General features: G+C 33.9%; 1 protein-coding gene across 7 annotated transcripts in view; it reads right to left on the minus strand.

Annotated features, from left to right (window-relative positions):
- LOC144978626 (otoferlin-like) overlaps positions 1-15,733 on the minus strand; it is a 249,745-nt gene that overhangs the window by 62,420 nt on the left and 171,592 nt on the right. For 5 of the 7 annotated variants that reach the window (XM_078924969.1, XM_078924936.1, XM_078924961.1 and 2 more), the window contains 13 exons: positions 15,128-15,280; positions 14,062-14,254; positions 13,593-13,717; positions 12,709-12,843; positions 12,187-12,348; positions 11,309-11,377; positions 10,642-10,779; positions 9,946-10,107; positions 9,235-9,406; positions 7,779-7,909; positions 7,309-7,455; positions 5,046-5,066; positions 590-740 (listed from right to left, as the gene is read on the minus strand). In XM_078924969.1, coding sequence (XP_078781095.1) covers positions 590-740; positions 5,046-5,066; positions 7,309-7,455; positions 7,779-7,909; positions 9,235-9,406; positions 9,946-10,107; positions 10,642-10,779; positions 11,309-11,377; positions 12,187-12,348; positions 12,709-12,843; positions 13,593-13,717; positions 14,062-14,254; positions 15,128-15,280 — 1,759 coding nt within the window. Of the gene's footprint in view, positions 1-589; positions 741-5,045; positions 5,067-6,770; positions 6,792-7,308; positions 7,456-7,778; positions 7,910-9,234; positions 9,407-9,945; positions 10,108-10,641; positions 10,780-11,308; positions 11,378-12,186; positions 12,349-12,708; positions 12,844-13,592; positions 13,718-14,061; positions 14,255-15,127; positions 15,281-15,733 lie in introns of all 7 variants that reach the window. The other 2 variants (XM_078924946.1, XM_078924954.1) reach the window with 2 other exon arrangements.

A 15,733-nucleotide genomic window follows, 5' to 3' on the forward strand; every position in this document is an offset into this window, starting at 1 on the left:
TTTTCTTCTACTGAAAGAATTAGCCGCATAGCCTATCATTCAAAAAATTTGATCACTATCAACATGAAGTAGTTTTATTTTTTGACTATGGATGTAAAGGCGTATATTGCATACAAATACATTGTGCTAGAATAGGCTACACTACATCTTGTTTCTTGTCCGAAACGGACGAATGTGCAGGTTTAATCAAATTTCATGGACTATTAAAATTCTTAATATATATGTGCCAAATTTCACTACATCACATCTATGTATCCTGATTTTATAAATATATTTTAATAAGTATCGGAATTTCCACAAAATGAATGTCAACAACATCAATGATGATGATAATGATTCATGATGATGCTGCTGCTGTTACTGCTGCTGCTGCTGCTGATGATGATGATGATGATGATGATGATGATGATGATGATGATGATGATGATGATGATGATGATGGTGATGATAATGATGATGATGATGATGATGATGGCGATGGTGTGGGGGTAGTGATGATGATGATGGTGATGATGATGATGATGATGATGATGATGATGATGATGATGATGATGATGATGATGATGATGATGCTGATGATGATAATCACCTTCCTTCGCGCCATTGGGTAAGGACCCATAACTCCCATTTGCATTCTGGGTAGTTTGATTGTGTGTGCTATTCATGTCCTTGTCTGTGGCAGCTTTACTCTCTGCCTCAAGTAGCTTGACATTGAATACATCATCTGACGCCCCGTGCTCCTGAATGAGATAATGGATTAAATGTAATTATTAACATTAGTTAAAATATTCAACCAGAAAAAAGTATTGTTTTTTTTTCTAACACAAAATATTGTGAAAAGTAAGCAGCTTTTTTTGTTTAAGTGCGTAAATAATTATTTATGTATCTACCCAATAATCACCAAGTTAGAAATACGATTTCAACTCTAATTAAACGTAGAAGTTAGAATAATATATATCTATTCTTTAGGGCTTTTAATTTCTTTTTAACGATTATATTGTCTGATACAATGTTTACAATTTCAGGATTATGTAGATAGAACGAAATTGAAGTCACTCAAATCTTGGTTATTGTTTTTTTAAGCCAGCCATTTTTATGAGTATTTCTCACTTAATTGTATTAATTAGACTATTCCAGTTTAAGGTTACACATTATTTTGTGTGTTGGTGCAATATATGTGGCTGTCTGATGTATTGAGTTTTCCTACTAAACGCATAGCACCAAAAGGTTACGTTGTGCTTCCATACGTAACAAGACAAATACAGAGACGGAGACAAATCCTGATCACCATATATCGCAATTGCATTTCGAATTCTCCCAGCTATTTTGTATCTATGTAATTGTTTATAAATTTCACAAAGTAAGGTAATAAATCATTTAGTTCCTTTTGAAGGGATATTGTAAAACGTTGCTCATGGTTGCCTCAAAATTGGACATGTTTAATCTAAATTAATTGTATTGAATTTAAATGTAAAGAGAATGTATAAATGGATTTTCTATATTATCTAGTATGTGTACCAAAATGTCGTCATTTAAATGAACTAAATATGTGTCGATGTAATACGATTCAATTGATAGCTTTTGTCTATGACTGAATGGGTATATATATATATAGATAAACTATATAGCAATTCTGGTAGGTAGTTGATTCTTCATCGGTACACACACAGGTTTAATCATTATTAAAAGCATATGTTCTGGCTGTTTATATTTTTAAACTCAAAAGTGTAAAAAAGCATGAACAGACAAGTAAATAATGAAATATTTTCGATCAATATCAAATAAAACACCAATAATCAATATATTCAAAAGTAGCTCTTTAATAATACTGAAATAGTCTAATACTAAGTGTAAAAAGCATGACAGACGTAATAATGAATTCATCATATATAACACCAAACTAATCAAGTATAATTCAAACGTAGTCTTGAAACACTACTGAAATAGTCTAAGCTACTTCTCTTTGGTTCCTTCAAAATAATTCTTCAGGTTCTTGAATCCCCTGACCCCACCTCCTCCCCCCCCCCCATTATAGTTTATCACGGTTTCTTTTGTTTGAATAGAACATCAACAGTTAATTGATACCTTTTTGAAAGAACGCTAGTTGTTTTTTTCCATCAGATCGAATAGACACCGTTATCCAATCACTGTTCATTTTTTAACAATTGTTATCTACATTTTCAATTTTTCTCTTCTTCTTTCAAAACCTCTAGAGTATCTAACATCCAATATTGGATGGAAAGGAAAAACCTGGATTCAAAACAGATTTGGTTTCTTATGATTCAATCGTTCTAACAACTAAGTTTCAAAGCACCCAGCTGTTAGGTAAGAATTATATAAATGTTTCCAGTTTGAAGTACATATGCATTTCCTCTCACATCTGCATTACATCTTTCTAATTTTACAATAATATAACTCTACTAGGTAAATCACCACAGATTTGTCTTAAAATCCAATGTTTGACATCTCTCTCTGTCTCTCTCTCTTTCTCTCTCTCTCTCTCTCTCTCTCTCTCTCTCTCTCTATATATATATATATATATATATATATATATCACCCTCTTGAAGCCCCTTATTAATATGTTTGTGTCCATTTCAATGGACTGTAAAGAAATGTTCATATGGTATAACCGCCAAGAGTGACATCTTCTGCGATAGTCAAAGTGTCAACCCTTTATTTCCAAAGCAAGATCGCTTAAATTACTGATTACAAAAAAACACCCAGTTGTATTATCCATAAAAAGGACCACATCTATAATCAAAATGATCGTGCAAGATGGAAGATAAGATGATAAAAAACATAATAAGATATTTTCTCATCCGATACTTCGTATGTTTGAGTCAAATGCCAAAATCTCACAAAAGGTGGTTTTTATTTTCTCCAGAAAACATTTACTCCCTCCTTAAATTAATCGATCGGTTAATATGACCCTCAACTTTTCAATAAAGTAAGTCTCTAATTAGAGACTTTGAATTCACAGATTTGAGATAATTGGGAAGTTAAGGGTCATTAATAGATCGATTTTGAAGAAATAAATGTTTAAAATAAAAAAATAGAATACAGCTTGAATTTAATTTACAAAGACATACTGTGGACGTTTCCGGTCATCTCCGTGTCAACAGAACACGACGTGTCTCATTTACTGTGTTTTATTGGCAAAGGGAAATCGACAAACCCACAACACCTGATTTTGTAAATTAAATTGAACCTTCTATTTCATTTAATAAATTTTATATTAAAGTCCTTCGAACTTCAAGCAGCAGCATTTGCATTCGAGTTTTGAAGTAAAAATAAACTGGCCATGATTTAAATAGTGAGTTTTGTCAGTTTAAAGCATTGTATCATGGGGAATAATAATGTAAGAAAATTTCTTATAAAATACAAATTGCGTGAGTAAAAGAAAGAAGACAATGGAATGAAATATTCAGCTTGTGAACAAAAAAATACATTTGATATCGACCGGTTTTCTGCAGTGCGCACTGGCGGATCCAGGAAATTAACCTTATTAAGTAGGTTGTGCTTTTTTACAAGGATTTTGTTTCACAAATTTTATTAGATGTATCTTGTATAATTTTAGAAAGATTGTACCTATTTTGTACGTTATGCGCAAGCAACTACCCTTTTCTCATGTAAGCAAATTAATCTGAATATGAATTTAATAGCGTAGCTATTTTTAGTTATTTTCCAGTCGATTAAACACACTAAGTTGTATTAAAGAAAATAAAATGACAATAAACAATATGGTATTTAACAAAATTTAACGAGAGGAAATAGATATTATGGAGTTTTAGATAAAACAAATTTAGTAAGGTATATAAAATAAGTTAATGTGAGGAACGATTAACAGGAAATTTTATTAATTAAAATGCGGTACATAAGATGTTAGTTAAATTATATAAATAAAGCATTCTCCAAAACAAAAAATCTGGTATCGTATAAATATATGACAGTTTTATTTTTATAATGAGATTGATCATTCAAACTTTGGCATATCAGGATAGTAATTTTTAAAAGTAGAACAAATAATATAATAAAAACAGGGTAAAGATGGAAAAGGGACGAGGAAAAGAAGTGAGGAGTATGGGGAGGATGAAGAGGAAGAGGGTGAGCAAAAAAAAAAGAAAAAGAAGAAATTGAGCTTAAACCATTTATTTCTCAAGTTAAAAGCTGGCCTCAAAGAGACACATTAAACACTGATATAGATTTATGACTTTGTGATTGTTGTTTGATGTTATGTAAAAATACTCATTAACTTTGTCCTTCAAAAGGCATTGGTATTTTTATTTTTTTACTTTGAACCCTTTCAACGCCTTTAGGCAGTATAATCTTTACAAATCTGATTGATTGCACATTTTTCCTTGCAAAACCAAATAAAAACTCCTCAAAATAAGTTTTGGAGGACGATGAATTTATTTTTTAAAATGACAGTTTAAAATAAGTAATATTTTTATTTTACTTTACAGCTCTTGGCCCAAAAATTTCAGACTTGCAGGTACATATAATCAATATTCAGAAAATAAGATTGAACTTAAATAAGCTGAGCGACGAACTGAAGATATATAAATGATAAAAGAAAAAAGTAGAAAACAAGTCTAAAAGGTTTAACAAATAACTAGATTGCGATAAAGAGAGAAATAAAACCATTAGATGAAGATAGATACTAAAAATCTTCACTATTGGATTTCATTACTGGTGAAATTGCTGTCGTGATTCAATTTCATCATTTTTATTTTTGCATTTCTGTTTCCTTCTCTCTTTTTTAAATAAAAAAGATAATATCGCACTTCCAAAACCCAAATTTCAATTAAATTATTTTGAATTTTGCTTTTCTTTTTCCTTTGTGATATTACCACTTTTAATCAATGTTCTTAAGGAAATCTGATATTCACCATGCAAAAGACGTCTGGATTTAATCATAAGTGCTTTAAAAAATCAATGGTTGTAGACGCAAAAAGTGCAAAATAATTTTTAAAAAAGTAAATAATCAAGAAAGGAATTTATGATAACATCTTAGAACCATAATAAAATAATGATGGTGCCATTACCTCCTCAACATCTTGATCATCCTGCATAAGGTAATGATATAGTATGGTATATGTTCGTAAAGGCCACGGAAAGATTTACAATATCATATGAGTGTTTACATATTTTATTACATTAGAAAACTCTAACAAAGAGTGTGATTCTTTACGTTAATACATTATGTGAGAAGGAGTTTAATCACACACTGCACACGAAATTATATAGATAAATGCTGACTGGAAAATTTAAGTTATTTTAGATAAAATCTCACACACAAAAGAGAGGAATCTGAGCCCGGAATAATAAAAAAAGATTATTTCCAAAAAGGAACGTTGGTTATTTCCTTGGAGATATTTGATGCCGCAGTTATTCAGCTATTCCTGATCTCATTGCAACAGTAAAAGCATTTAGTTGTCAACAATCTTAAAAGCTAGTGTAAATTCTAGGCAAGGAAAGAGATAGTGACATGATTTGCTTATTTCAAAACTATTGTCTTAAATGAGAAGTTTGAATAAACCTAAAAATTCGACAGACCAAAAATGAAAATAAAATTACTCGAAAGCTGCAGTGCTCTGGAAAAAATCAACACATTTTAAACATTTTGGTCAGAAACTTGGACTTTCAAATATCTATTGATTACAATGACCCTCGTCTCGTCCAAATCTTGACTTCCTGAATTCCCAGGATTTTGACATGATGAGGACCATTTTTTCGATCGATAACTAAAGGACGAGTTGTCTGGCCAAAATCTTAAGGATGTCCTTTTCCAGATCACGAAAGATATAAATTATATTCTATCCAAATAAAGCAAGTCCGATTCGTTACTTGAATACATAAAATCTAAACAGTTATTCTTTATTTTCTTGACTTACAACCCGAATAATAACTACAAAACAATATGTTAAAATTCTGAGACTGGAGTTCTAACTACATTGAAAAAAGTACTTGGCAAAAACTAATGTATACATGTTTTGTGTACAGAGGTAAAGCAGTCTATGGTACATGCTGACTAAAGTAAATGTTTATGACACAATACAGAAATTACAGCATAATACGTAGAATCATTGATTGGAGCAAGTTATACGTGATAGGAAAGTTAATACCTCTTCTCTTTCAACATTTAGACAGGTACTAAAAGAGAATCTTAAAAGTAACCATATTATTATTCTCTTGTACCAAAATAACTGCGGTAAAATGTTTGCGACTTAAGCAGCGATAGTTTTAATCAATCCGATCCAAATAGTGTGCATTAGTGGTGTAATGGATAGAGACTCAGCTTTTGACCTGTACCTAGCTCGAAAGGTCGAATCGTGTATATGGCGCCGCAAATTTGAACCCTTATCTAAAAATAGGCTCTTTATTCACATGCTCTTATCATACTCAAGACACACACCCAGTAACTGGTCGTTAACTGAATTGTGTCGGGTCGACAGAGATTATTAAAATAGCAAATATAGGAAGTATGTCTCGTTCTAAATGTTCAGCGTCACTATTAGTTTAGGACATTTGTAAAGGCTTTGACCATAATTAGTGGAGCTATTAACGGATAAGTTACGATATTGAATTTGAATTCAAGTGAATACATAATAAGTTATTCACGATCTAAAGGTGTAATAATATAATTAGTTCCCACGCTACCTAAAGAGAAAAAAACCGAATGGTTGTCACAGTGTTAAAAGTTCCGAAACAAAACTATAAGAATTGTTTATATACAGGGAGGTAAACATTGACAAGTGCGAAATTTTCACCTTTAACGCTTTCGCCTTGAGCTATATCACGGGAAGGGCGCGATATAAATAAATATCAGGATTATTATAAGTATAAAATATATTTTAAGTATAAGCCAAACCTAACAAAAACTATTTTTATAAGATGCTCTGTTCTGGTTAAAACTTATTACTTTCGACCTATTGCCACATTCTGACAGACTTAATCGTAATGCGATATACGATAGTTAGATTTCTATTATACCAAACATTCACTGGCTCATGAATCTAAATCCATTTCCCTGACCGATAAAACAATCAACCAAATTAACCCAGCTAATACGACAAATAGATAAATACGCGTTGACGTAACATAATGTAGCGACTGGGACATATAATGCCACATATAAAATTAGAAAGTGTCTTTTATAGTCAAAGGTCAGTGACTCTTCTTTTCTAGAGATAAATCTTCATAACAGACTCGTTTTTTAAAGTTTCTAAAGCGTGCCAAACATAGAAAGTTACATGGTGTGATTCTAGTACAAGGTTATCGACATTTAGTGTTTTGTCCAAAACCTACCCGGATCATGGTCTCCACAGATGCAAAATACTTGCTCCACCAATCCAATGCATCCATATCCGGCTCATCTTCGCCTTCCACCTCGCCTTTTTTCCCTTTCTTTTTGTTATCTGGCGTTTTTTGAGAATCTGCCGATGCAGGTGTGTTCTGAAAATGGTGATAAAAATAGAAGCATCATTTACTGGTCAACATGTGATTGAATTAGGATAGCCCTAGTCTATTCATATAGAAAGTCTAAATATAGATACATAAGAATTTAGAAACCAGAAAGTATGGTTTTAGAATTATATTCTCCTCATCCTCCTCGCCGAAGCAGAATTTATAATATCCATGTTCTTAATTTTGTCGAGTTATTGATTTGATAATTTTCGACAATTTTCGTCGTGACAAGGAAGTATTATGATAATTCTAAATACAAAAGTTTTTTCTAACGTCAAGGATACTAAAGAATAAATTAGTTCGAAACGTACCACATCAATGGTGATACATTGCTCTTTATTGATGAGGGGTAGATTTTCATCCACGTTGATGGCAACGTCTTCTGACTTGACTGACACGGGACTTCCAGTTTGTATTACTCGTACACTGTCGATGCCCTTCACTGTTGAAACGAATTTTCAGACATCATTTTGACATACTATATTCAAAGGAATTCGCTTTTTAATAAAACAACTTCTTTGTGATTCTTATATTTTCTCAATCCATTATTATTATTCAACTACACAAATTTCAAGTTAGATAACTGTACACAACATAATACACCTTTCATGATGGCTGCAGTGGTATGAGACCATTGTACTTCCCGAGAATGACGTGTCATTATCCTATATATTGAAATATAAAAAAGTCATGTAGAAGGAATGAAGCACATATTACGCCTTAAAACATCGCAATTTACATTATAAATATCTGACTGCTAGGAAGTTAACAAAAGACAAAATGACGGTCTCAGCAATACAGAAGCAAAGATTTAATGAAGGTGTGTACTCATAGAACTGTGGGTCCATTTGAAGTCATTGTCATATTAATATAGCCTGTACCCAAAGTCTTACTAATCTGTCGTCTGTTTTTATATTATTTTAAAAGTATTTTAGTGCCATCCCATCAATAGAAATTAAAAACTAGAGGTGCCAAAATGAGCCAATAAGATGGAGAGCAAAATAAAGTGAATAAATGTGACTCATATAAGGGAACAACAAAAAACAAACAAATTAAATTTCGAACTCGTGTCCAGTGCGCGCCTCCAGGTCCGAATTTTCCAACACAGGAGTTCGAGAAGCAAATCTATATTATGTCTATTGACCTCAATGTGTTTCTATTCCGTCCTACCCGAGACAGATCTTATTGCATAGATTGTTCCTTTGTGTCAATATTATGTTAAATAATTGTAAGGAACAATAATGTTACATTAAAACTATTAAAGGAAGATCTGGAAACACTGAAATTAAATACTTCTGGAGTGGGACCGACATGCATCAAATTAATTAACATGGGCTCATTGCTGTAATGGAAATACTTTCAAGCCATTACAACAATATTAAAACAGGCCCATAATTCCGTTCAACTATGCTGGCCTACCAATATGCGCACCTAGAGTGTGGACCCTTCAAAAATAATAAGTAGGTAATAGCTTGTAATCTGATGCAACTAGAGTAAATTGTCTAAAATGTTGAAAGCAAGGAGGAGGAGGAGGAGGAGGAGGAGGAGGGGAAAGAGCAGAAGGAGGAGGAGGAAGAGGGGGAGGAGGAGAAAGAGGAGGGAGGAGGAGGAGGAGCAATAGGAGGAGGAGGAAGAAGAGGAGGAGGATGAGGAGGGGGAAGAGCAGGAGGAGGAGGAGGAGGGGAAAGAGGAGCAGAAGCAAAAAGAGAAGGAGGAGCAAGAGACCAATGAGAAATGACTTCTTATCTGATGGACAGAACAACTCACTTGGGAAGAGTTTTTGCATAGCTGACTTGGCCTGTTTTGTGGTCGGTACGTAAGTGAATTTGTGTATATTGCTGATGACGTGTGTGCCCACGAGAGTAAAACGGCCAAAACTTCGACAATCCACACAGCGAATGGTTATAGGAGGGCAGTACAGCTCGTTTTCTGGGAGTTCCTGAAATAGACACAAACGTATTCGTTATAATAATAATAATAATAATAATAATAATAATAATAATAATAATAATAATAATAATAATAATAATAATAATAATAATAATAATAATAATAATAATATAATCATAATCATAATCATGATGATGATGATGATGATGATGATGATGATGATGATGATGATGATGATGATGATGATGATGATGATGCCAAAAATCAAAATTAAGAAATATAATAACAAAATGCATTCACTTTTTAGTGAACACAATTGGCTATTCGTTCCCGTAGGTGATTATTGAATTACAGTTCACAAGCTAATTTGAGCCATGTCATTTGGATGGATGACAATCACCTCAAAGCGGCTTGCATTTCTATAGCAGTGTTCATGAGTAAAGTAATTTACACAAGTTACTTTACTCGACTTGGATGAGAACGAGGAATGTGACGAGTGTTGTAAAAAAGCAAGCACAAAAAGAAATAGTTATCTATGATTCATTTTTTGAAAAAATTCGCTATTACTTCAAAGTGTGAGCATCTTACCACATCAAAGTATTTGACAGGGACATTGAAATTTGGATTCTTCTTGCAGTTGAGTATGATGGAGGATGAGAGAACATGTCCTGCACACTCAATGTCGATTCTTGGGTGATCCACAGACTGGAGTTGGATTCGCTTTAAGTCTCTTACACCCCAGTATAAAACCTGAAAATGCAAGTATATAAATGTGACCCATCGCTTTAATCTGGTATTGTGTCGGTGTGAAGGAGAAGGTTGAAAAAATATTTAAAAGGGAAATTCATTGGAAATTAGGAATTTTGTGTTTTCACAAGTAAAGAGACTATTTTGATTTGAGTCTAAAGCATTCTATTAGACACCTTTTTTATCACCAGAAGAAATTGGAAGTTTTAAACCACTCAGGGTATTGTACTACGATGCACATAAGACAAGTATTTTTCTATTTAGGTCACCAAATAAATGACAAAAAAAATCTGATTTTTACATATTGAACGAAGAAAATGTAACTTAGCATGTTTTGAAAGAGTCATCTGCTGAAATATTAACTAGTTTGGGATTGCTGTTCTCTAAGATCTATGGAGATGAGCTACAATGATGGACTGATAATTCTATGTGGAGGAAGAGTTGTCCTTCTTTCAAACTGATAAGTTGTGACAAGTTGTATAACTGTACCCGACAATCAGTCAGACCAATATAAAACGAGACAAAGAGGGGACTTACCTCGATACGGTGCTTGCTAAGGATGGGTCGTATACCCTTAGGTACAGGCAGGATAGGACCTCTGTCCTTCCGGTTGATTGCTGCTTCAATGGAAGGAATCTCGGGACTCTCAGTCCTCTGCTCGACAAACGGAATAAGCTGTTGGATTGGAAGAATAATTTATTTTACATACTGATATACTGGGGGTCCCGATAGCTCAGTCGGTAGTGCCCTGGCTTCTCAGGCAAAGGGACTGAGATCGATCCCGGGTTAAGTCGATATTTTTTTCTGACCTATCAGTGATTGGGTTGCTGGCGGAAAGTACTTTGTGATAGACTAGTGTCCTATCCAAAGGTCAGTAAGCAATTGCTATTGTCAGTTTCACTCTATAGAAATCGCGATAAACTCCGGCTCCAGGGGCAAATTGGCTCTGAAGGACTACTGAAACGAACATGCTAATAATTATTATTTTTATTTTGAACATTGTTACATGGATTTTTTGAAAGCACTGTCTAATTGCATTTCATGAAATCTACAAAAAGTATTTTAAAAGGTATTGGTTGTATGAATATTCAGATGTTATGCTTATGTAATTCATATAATCTCTGTTGAGTTAGCCTCTAAGAGATAAAATAGTCTTGTAAAATTGATGACCTTAATTTGCTTTCGGACGATTAGTATTACTTACCCCGATTGTCTTCCTGGCATACGGCGGAGTCAAGTAAGCAGCCTTCAGATCTCTTTCTTCAAATGGTTTCTGAAAATCATGAAATATCCATTATTCATAAGGTTAAGAGAATTTATTGCCACAAATAGCTTACCATGCAAAACGGGTAGGTTTTTAAAAAATCTCTAAGTTTTTAAATATACTATCATGTTATGCCATTGATGCTATGCACTTAGGTAGAATACTCACCTGTTCTGTCTCCATATCATATAAAGCTATGTGTGACCTATAACGTATGCGTCTATCAGAGGGACTTTCTTGAGGTTTAATCCCCAATGAGCAGTTTAAATCAATAAAAAAGAGGCAAGTGACGTCAACTTTATTCATTGTATCTATATGATTTTTTTGAACGGACCGTATTTTTTTTAGATGGTTAGTAATCTCGACCTTAAACCCCTGAAAGTTTATAAGAAAATATATGAGTAATAGAAAGAAATTATTCTTTGACCAAAATATGAGAAACAGGCGATGTTACCAAATATAACTTTATAGTTTTTTTTATAGTGCTGCTATGTGGTCTTGTGGTATGACACTCGCTTTCGGATCGGAAGGTCCTGGGTTCGAGCCTCGCTCGGCGCATAGCTGAGTCCTTGGAAATACTATTTACTGACATCCTCTCACCATACTCAGGTGTAAAATTAGTACCTGGCCGTCAACAATGTTGTCTCTGTCGGAAAAAAACTGTAATATCGCCTAACAGGCGTCATGTCTTCTTCTACATGGTACGTGTTTCTGTTGGTCAGGAACCCTTTGTAAAGCGCTTTGAGCACATTTAGTGGATATTGCTCTATATAAAAGCTCAAGTTTTAGATACAGAATCTATCCACTCCAATACCCACCTGTAGCAATTCAAACGTGGCTAGCAGCTCACCAGCTCTGTCTGGTCCCCTGAAGATGTCCCACCATTCCAACTTGGGGGGGAATTTAGGTGGTTCATACGCCTCAGAGCTCAGCTTTACAGTTGGTTTACATAAGGCTCTGCCTATAAACTCGGACTTGCCCTGCAAATATTTGAAGAGAAATAAAAGTAATTTTAAATACAGCTTTGCTCCAATTTGAAATAATGTTGAACCAACTTTACGACTGGGCCAGAAGAAAACGTAATTCCTAAAAACAGGGTAAAAACTATACAAAATGTATATATTCATTACTTAGAATAAACCAAAAGGTTTACATTTATAGTAGTCAGAAAAGGTATAGAGCCACATGTAGCAAATTAATTATTATATTGGGAGAGAAGACATAGCAATAGTAGACCAATGCAGTGCCTTCTGTTAGATGAGTCTTAATTTTGAATTGTGGTGATTTTACTGAGAAACCGTGATTAATGGGATTAAGAGAAGTTATAGATTTCAACTAACCACTTTGTCCTGGTCAAAGACCTCGACCACAATTGTTGGAGGTGAGCTGACGATTTCGTCCATCACGCCGTAGATAACCACTTCCTTCATTACCAGCATCTCGTCCCAGGTAGGGCTCAGGGTCTGGTCTATCACCTGGCAGAATTATATGAGATTTGATCAAATTTGGCAATAATGGAATGGAAATAGGAAAGGGTTTTTTGTTCAATTACACATAAATCAAATGCAACTTTATTTGATATAATTAAAACCGTAGTTAAAAAAATGACCCATGATGACACTAGGCTGCTTGGAGCTGTCGACTGTAAAAAGGTAATGAGCAAAAATGAATACAACAACTTCAAAAAGGAACATAAAATCAAACATCAACGTTTCAAACATCGAACGTTTCAAACATCAACGTTTCAAACATCGAACGTTTCAAACATCGAACGTTTCAAATATCGAACGTTTCAAACATCGAACGTTTCAAACATCGAACGTTTCAAACATCGAACGTTTCAAACATCGAACGTTTCAAACATCGAACGTTTCAAACATCGAACGTTTCAAACATCGAACGTTTCAAACATCGAACGTTTCAAACATCGAACGTTTCAAATATCGAACGTTTCAAACACAGAATATTTCAAACACGTAGCGTTTCAAACCAGCAGATCAACAATTTGAAATGCATCCTGGTATTGACAGATGTGAATGACCAAATTGTCCAAACTAGCCAGGTTATAGCAACTCCACTCACGCAAAGGCACATTTTATCCAAAGCGACGAAAAATGACAAAAGAATTCAATAAGTATTTAATCATTTGATTATACTATATCCTCTCAAGTTCATTATTACTCAGAGGAGACATTCCCTCTTTAACATCCAAATTTAAACGTACCTGTGTGGCCATACTCTGATCTGCAAAGGCGATCCTGGCGAAGGGATCTGAAAGGCCAGAAGCATCAGAGCCGATAAGCTGTCTCGCCTGGTACATGTGAGCTCGTAGCTGGAAGAATTGGCGCTCTGAAATAAATAATTATATATATATATATATATATATATATATATATATATATATATATATATATATATATATATGGGGGTGGGGGTGAATGTTTGAGTGTGTGTTTACTCATAATGTTTTTTAACATCAGTGCATGAATAAGGTAAGTCAATACCTTGTTTTAATCTATTCAATTGCAAATATACTGTTGATGAACTCTAAAACAGTTCAAAAAGAGAAAATAGCAAAATCATATCTTGAAATAGGAACATTAGTATTTCAACTGATGAAAGGTACCGATAAAAGACGTTAAAATGCTAAGATAATGTATACAGATCTTTCACACTTCGTTATATTTATCTACCTTTGTAGTGAATGAAAGGAGGTGGCACAGCTGAGGGTTTGCTGGATTGTTTCAGAGCTCTTGTTTCATCATATCCTTTAGGAAGACCTTTGAGGAAGTCCTTCTTGTGCTTGGACAGTCCAAGCCAAAGGAACACTTGGAGTTTTGCTTGGATTGTCCATCCAGATGAACCGGTTGCCTTCTTACCGGGTAGCTAGAAGGAAATGGGTACAAAGAAAGTCGTATACGATTATGTATGAAATCTTTACCAGTGCGTGAAATAGATCAAGTTCTTACCAAAGTAACTCATATTTTCCAGTCTGGTCTTTGAGAACAATTCAACTTAATTGTTAAAACGTCACAACGATTATTTCTGTTCTTGGCTGAGGAAGGGTTTGGGAATAAAAAAAAGACCCAAGTCATAAACGTTGCTGTTTATCTAAATTGTGCCTATGTATATCTATTTCATTATTTTTGTTTTCTTTTTAACATATCTGTTCCAATTGGGTAATACTATTTCATTCTGCATGAAGGAGCCACAAATGGAAGGGATTATATAATGTTGTCTCTGCATTTTAGACGCTTAATTTGTTTTTGAGCTCTCGCATAAAAAAAAATTACATCCGATTTTGCCATTATTGACTTGAGTCAAATGTTTGCCCATCTTTTAGTCAATGCAAACATTATCAGATCGTATTCATGCCTTCCCCATTATTGTTATCGTTGTTTTATGTTTATCTAGACGTCTAGGCTGATTTCATAGCTTAAAATGAGCTGTTATATCTGTATTAAAACAGAAATCCTACCTTTTTTAACTCGAAATTTTACATGTCAAACACTCCTAAATGGTAATATGGTTAGCTCAGTAACATTTAAATAATGCCAAAAGGAATGCCCCAGTCTATCCAAATCGCAACAAAACTTTCTGGCACAGGACAGTCGTACTTAAAAAACACGTTTTGAACATTTTGGCCAGAAAGCTCGTCCTTCAAATATTAATTGTCCGAGCATTCTGGCCAAAATTCAAAAACCTGTTTTATTCAGAGTACGGCAGAATGGGCAGAATATTAAGTAGAGAACTGCTTACCCGTAGAAGCAATGTGATGACTTTACCACAGTCCTTTCCACGTTCTTCGTCCACAATGCTGTAGATCACGTGACGGGCGGGGAGGCGTTGGTAGGCAATGCGTTTGTTGCCGCTGATCATCCAGATAAAGATATCTGGTAGGGCGTGCTGAGGCTGTAAATAGGATCATTTGAATAAAGATGTCAGAAAATAAATATACAAATAAAGAGTCAAACAATGTTAATGAAAATAAAATTCCACCTGAACCAATATGGAATATTTCTCAAATATCAGTAAATGTTATCAAACTCAACGTTGGTGAAAATTTTTAAAACTTTATTAGTATATCTTATACGGAATGAGCATTCTAAATGCTGTTACTTATCTTTCAATTTTGTGCTGAGTGCATATAGCGATTTTACTAGCCATCTCCAGTATAAGTGAATTAATTGTAGGTTAACATATCAAAATTAAAACACCTTTTAGATGGTACAAAATAGTTTAATGGCAATTGTTTTCTGAAAGAAAGCACGAAGAGTTTCGTCTTTAAAAATTGATTTGACATTGAAGTAAAGTAGCTAAGCTGTTCGGATATGTACGAAACAATTGATTACTATGATGTTTTGA

This window comes from Berghia stephanieae, chromosome 1 (assembly GCF_034508935.2).
Source record: "Berghia stephanieae isolate SIO BIC M18660-M18661 chromosome 1, UCSD_Bste_1.3, whole genome shotgun sequence".
Lineage (NCBI taxonomy): Eukaryota > Metazoa > Mollusca > Gastropoda > Nudibranchia > Aeolidiidae > Berghia > Berghia stephanieae.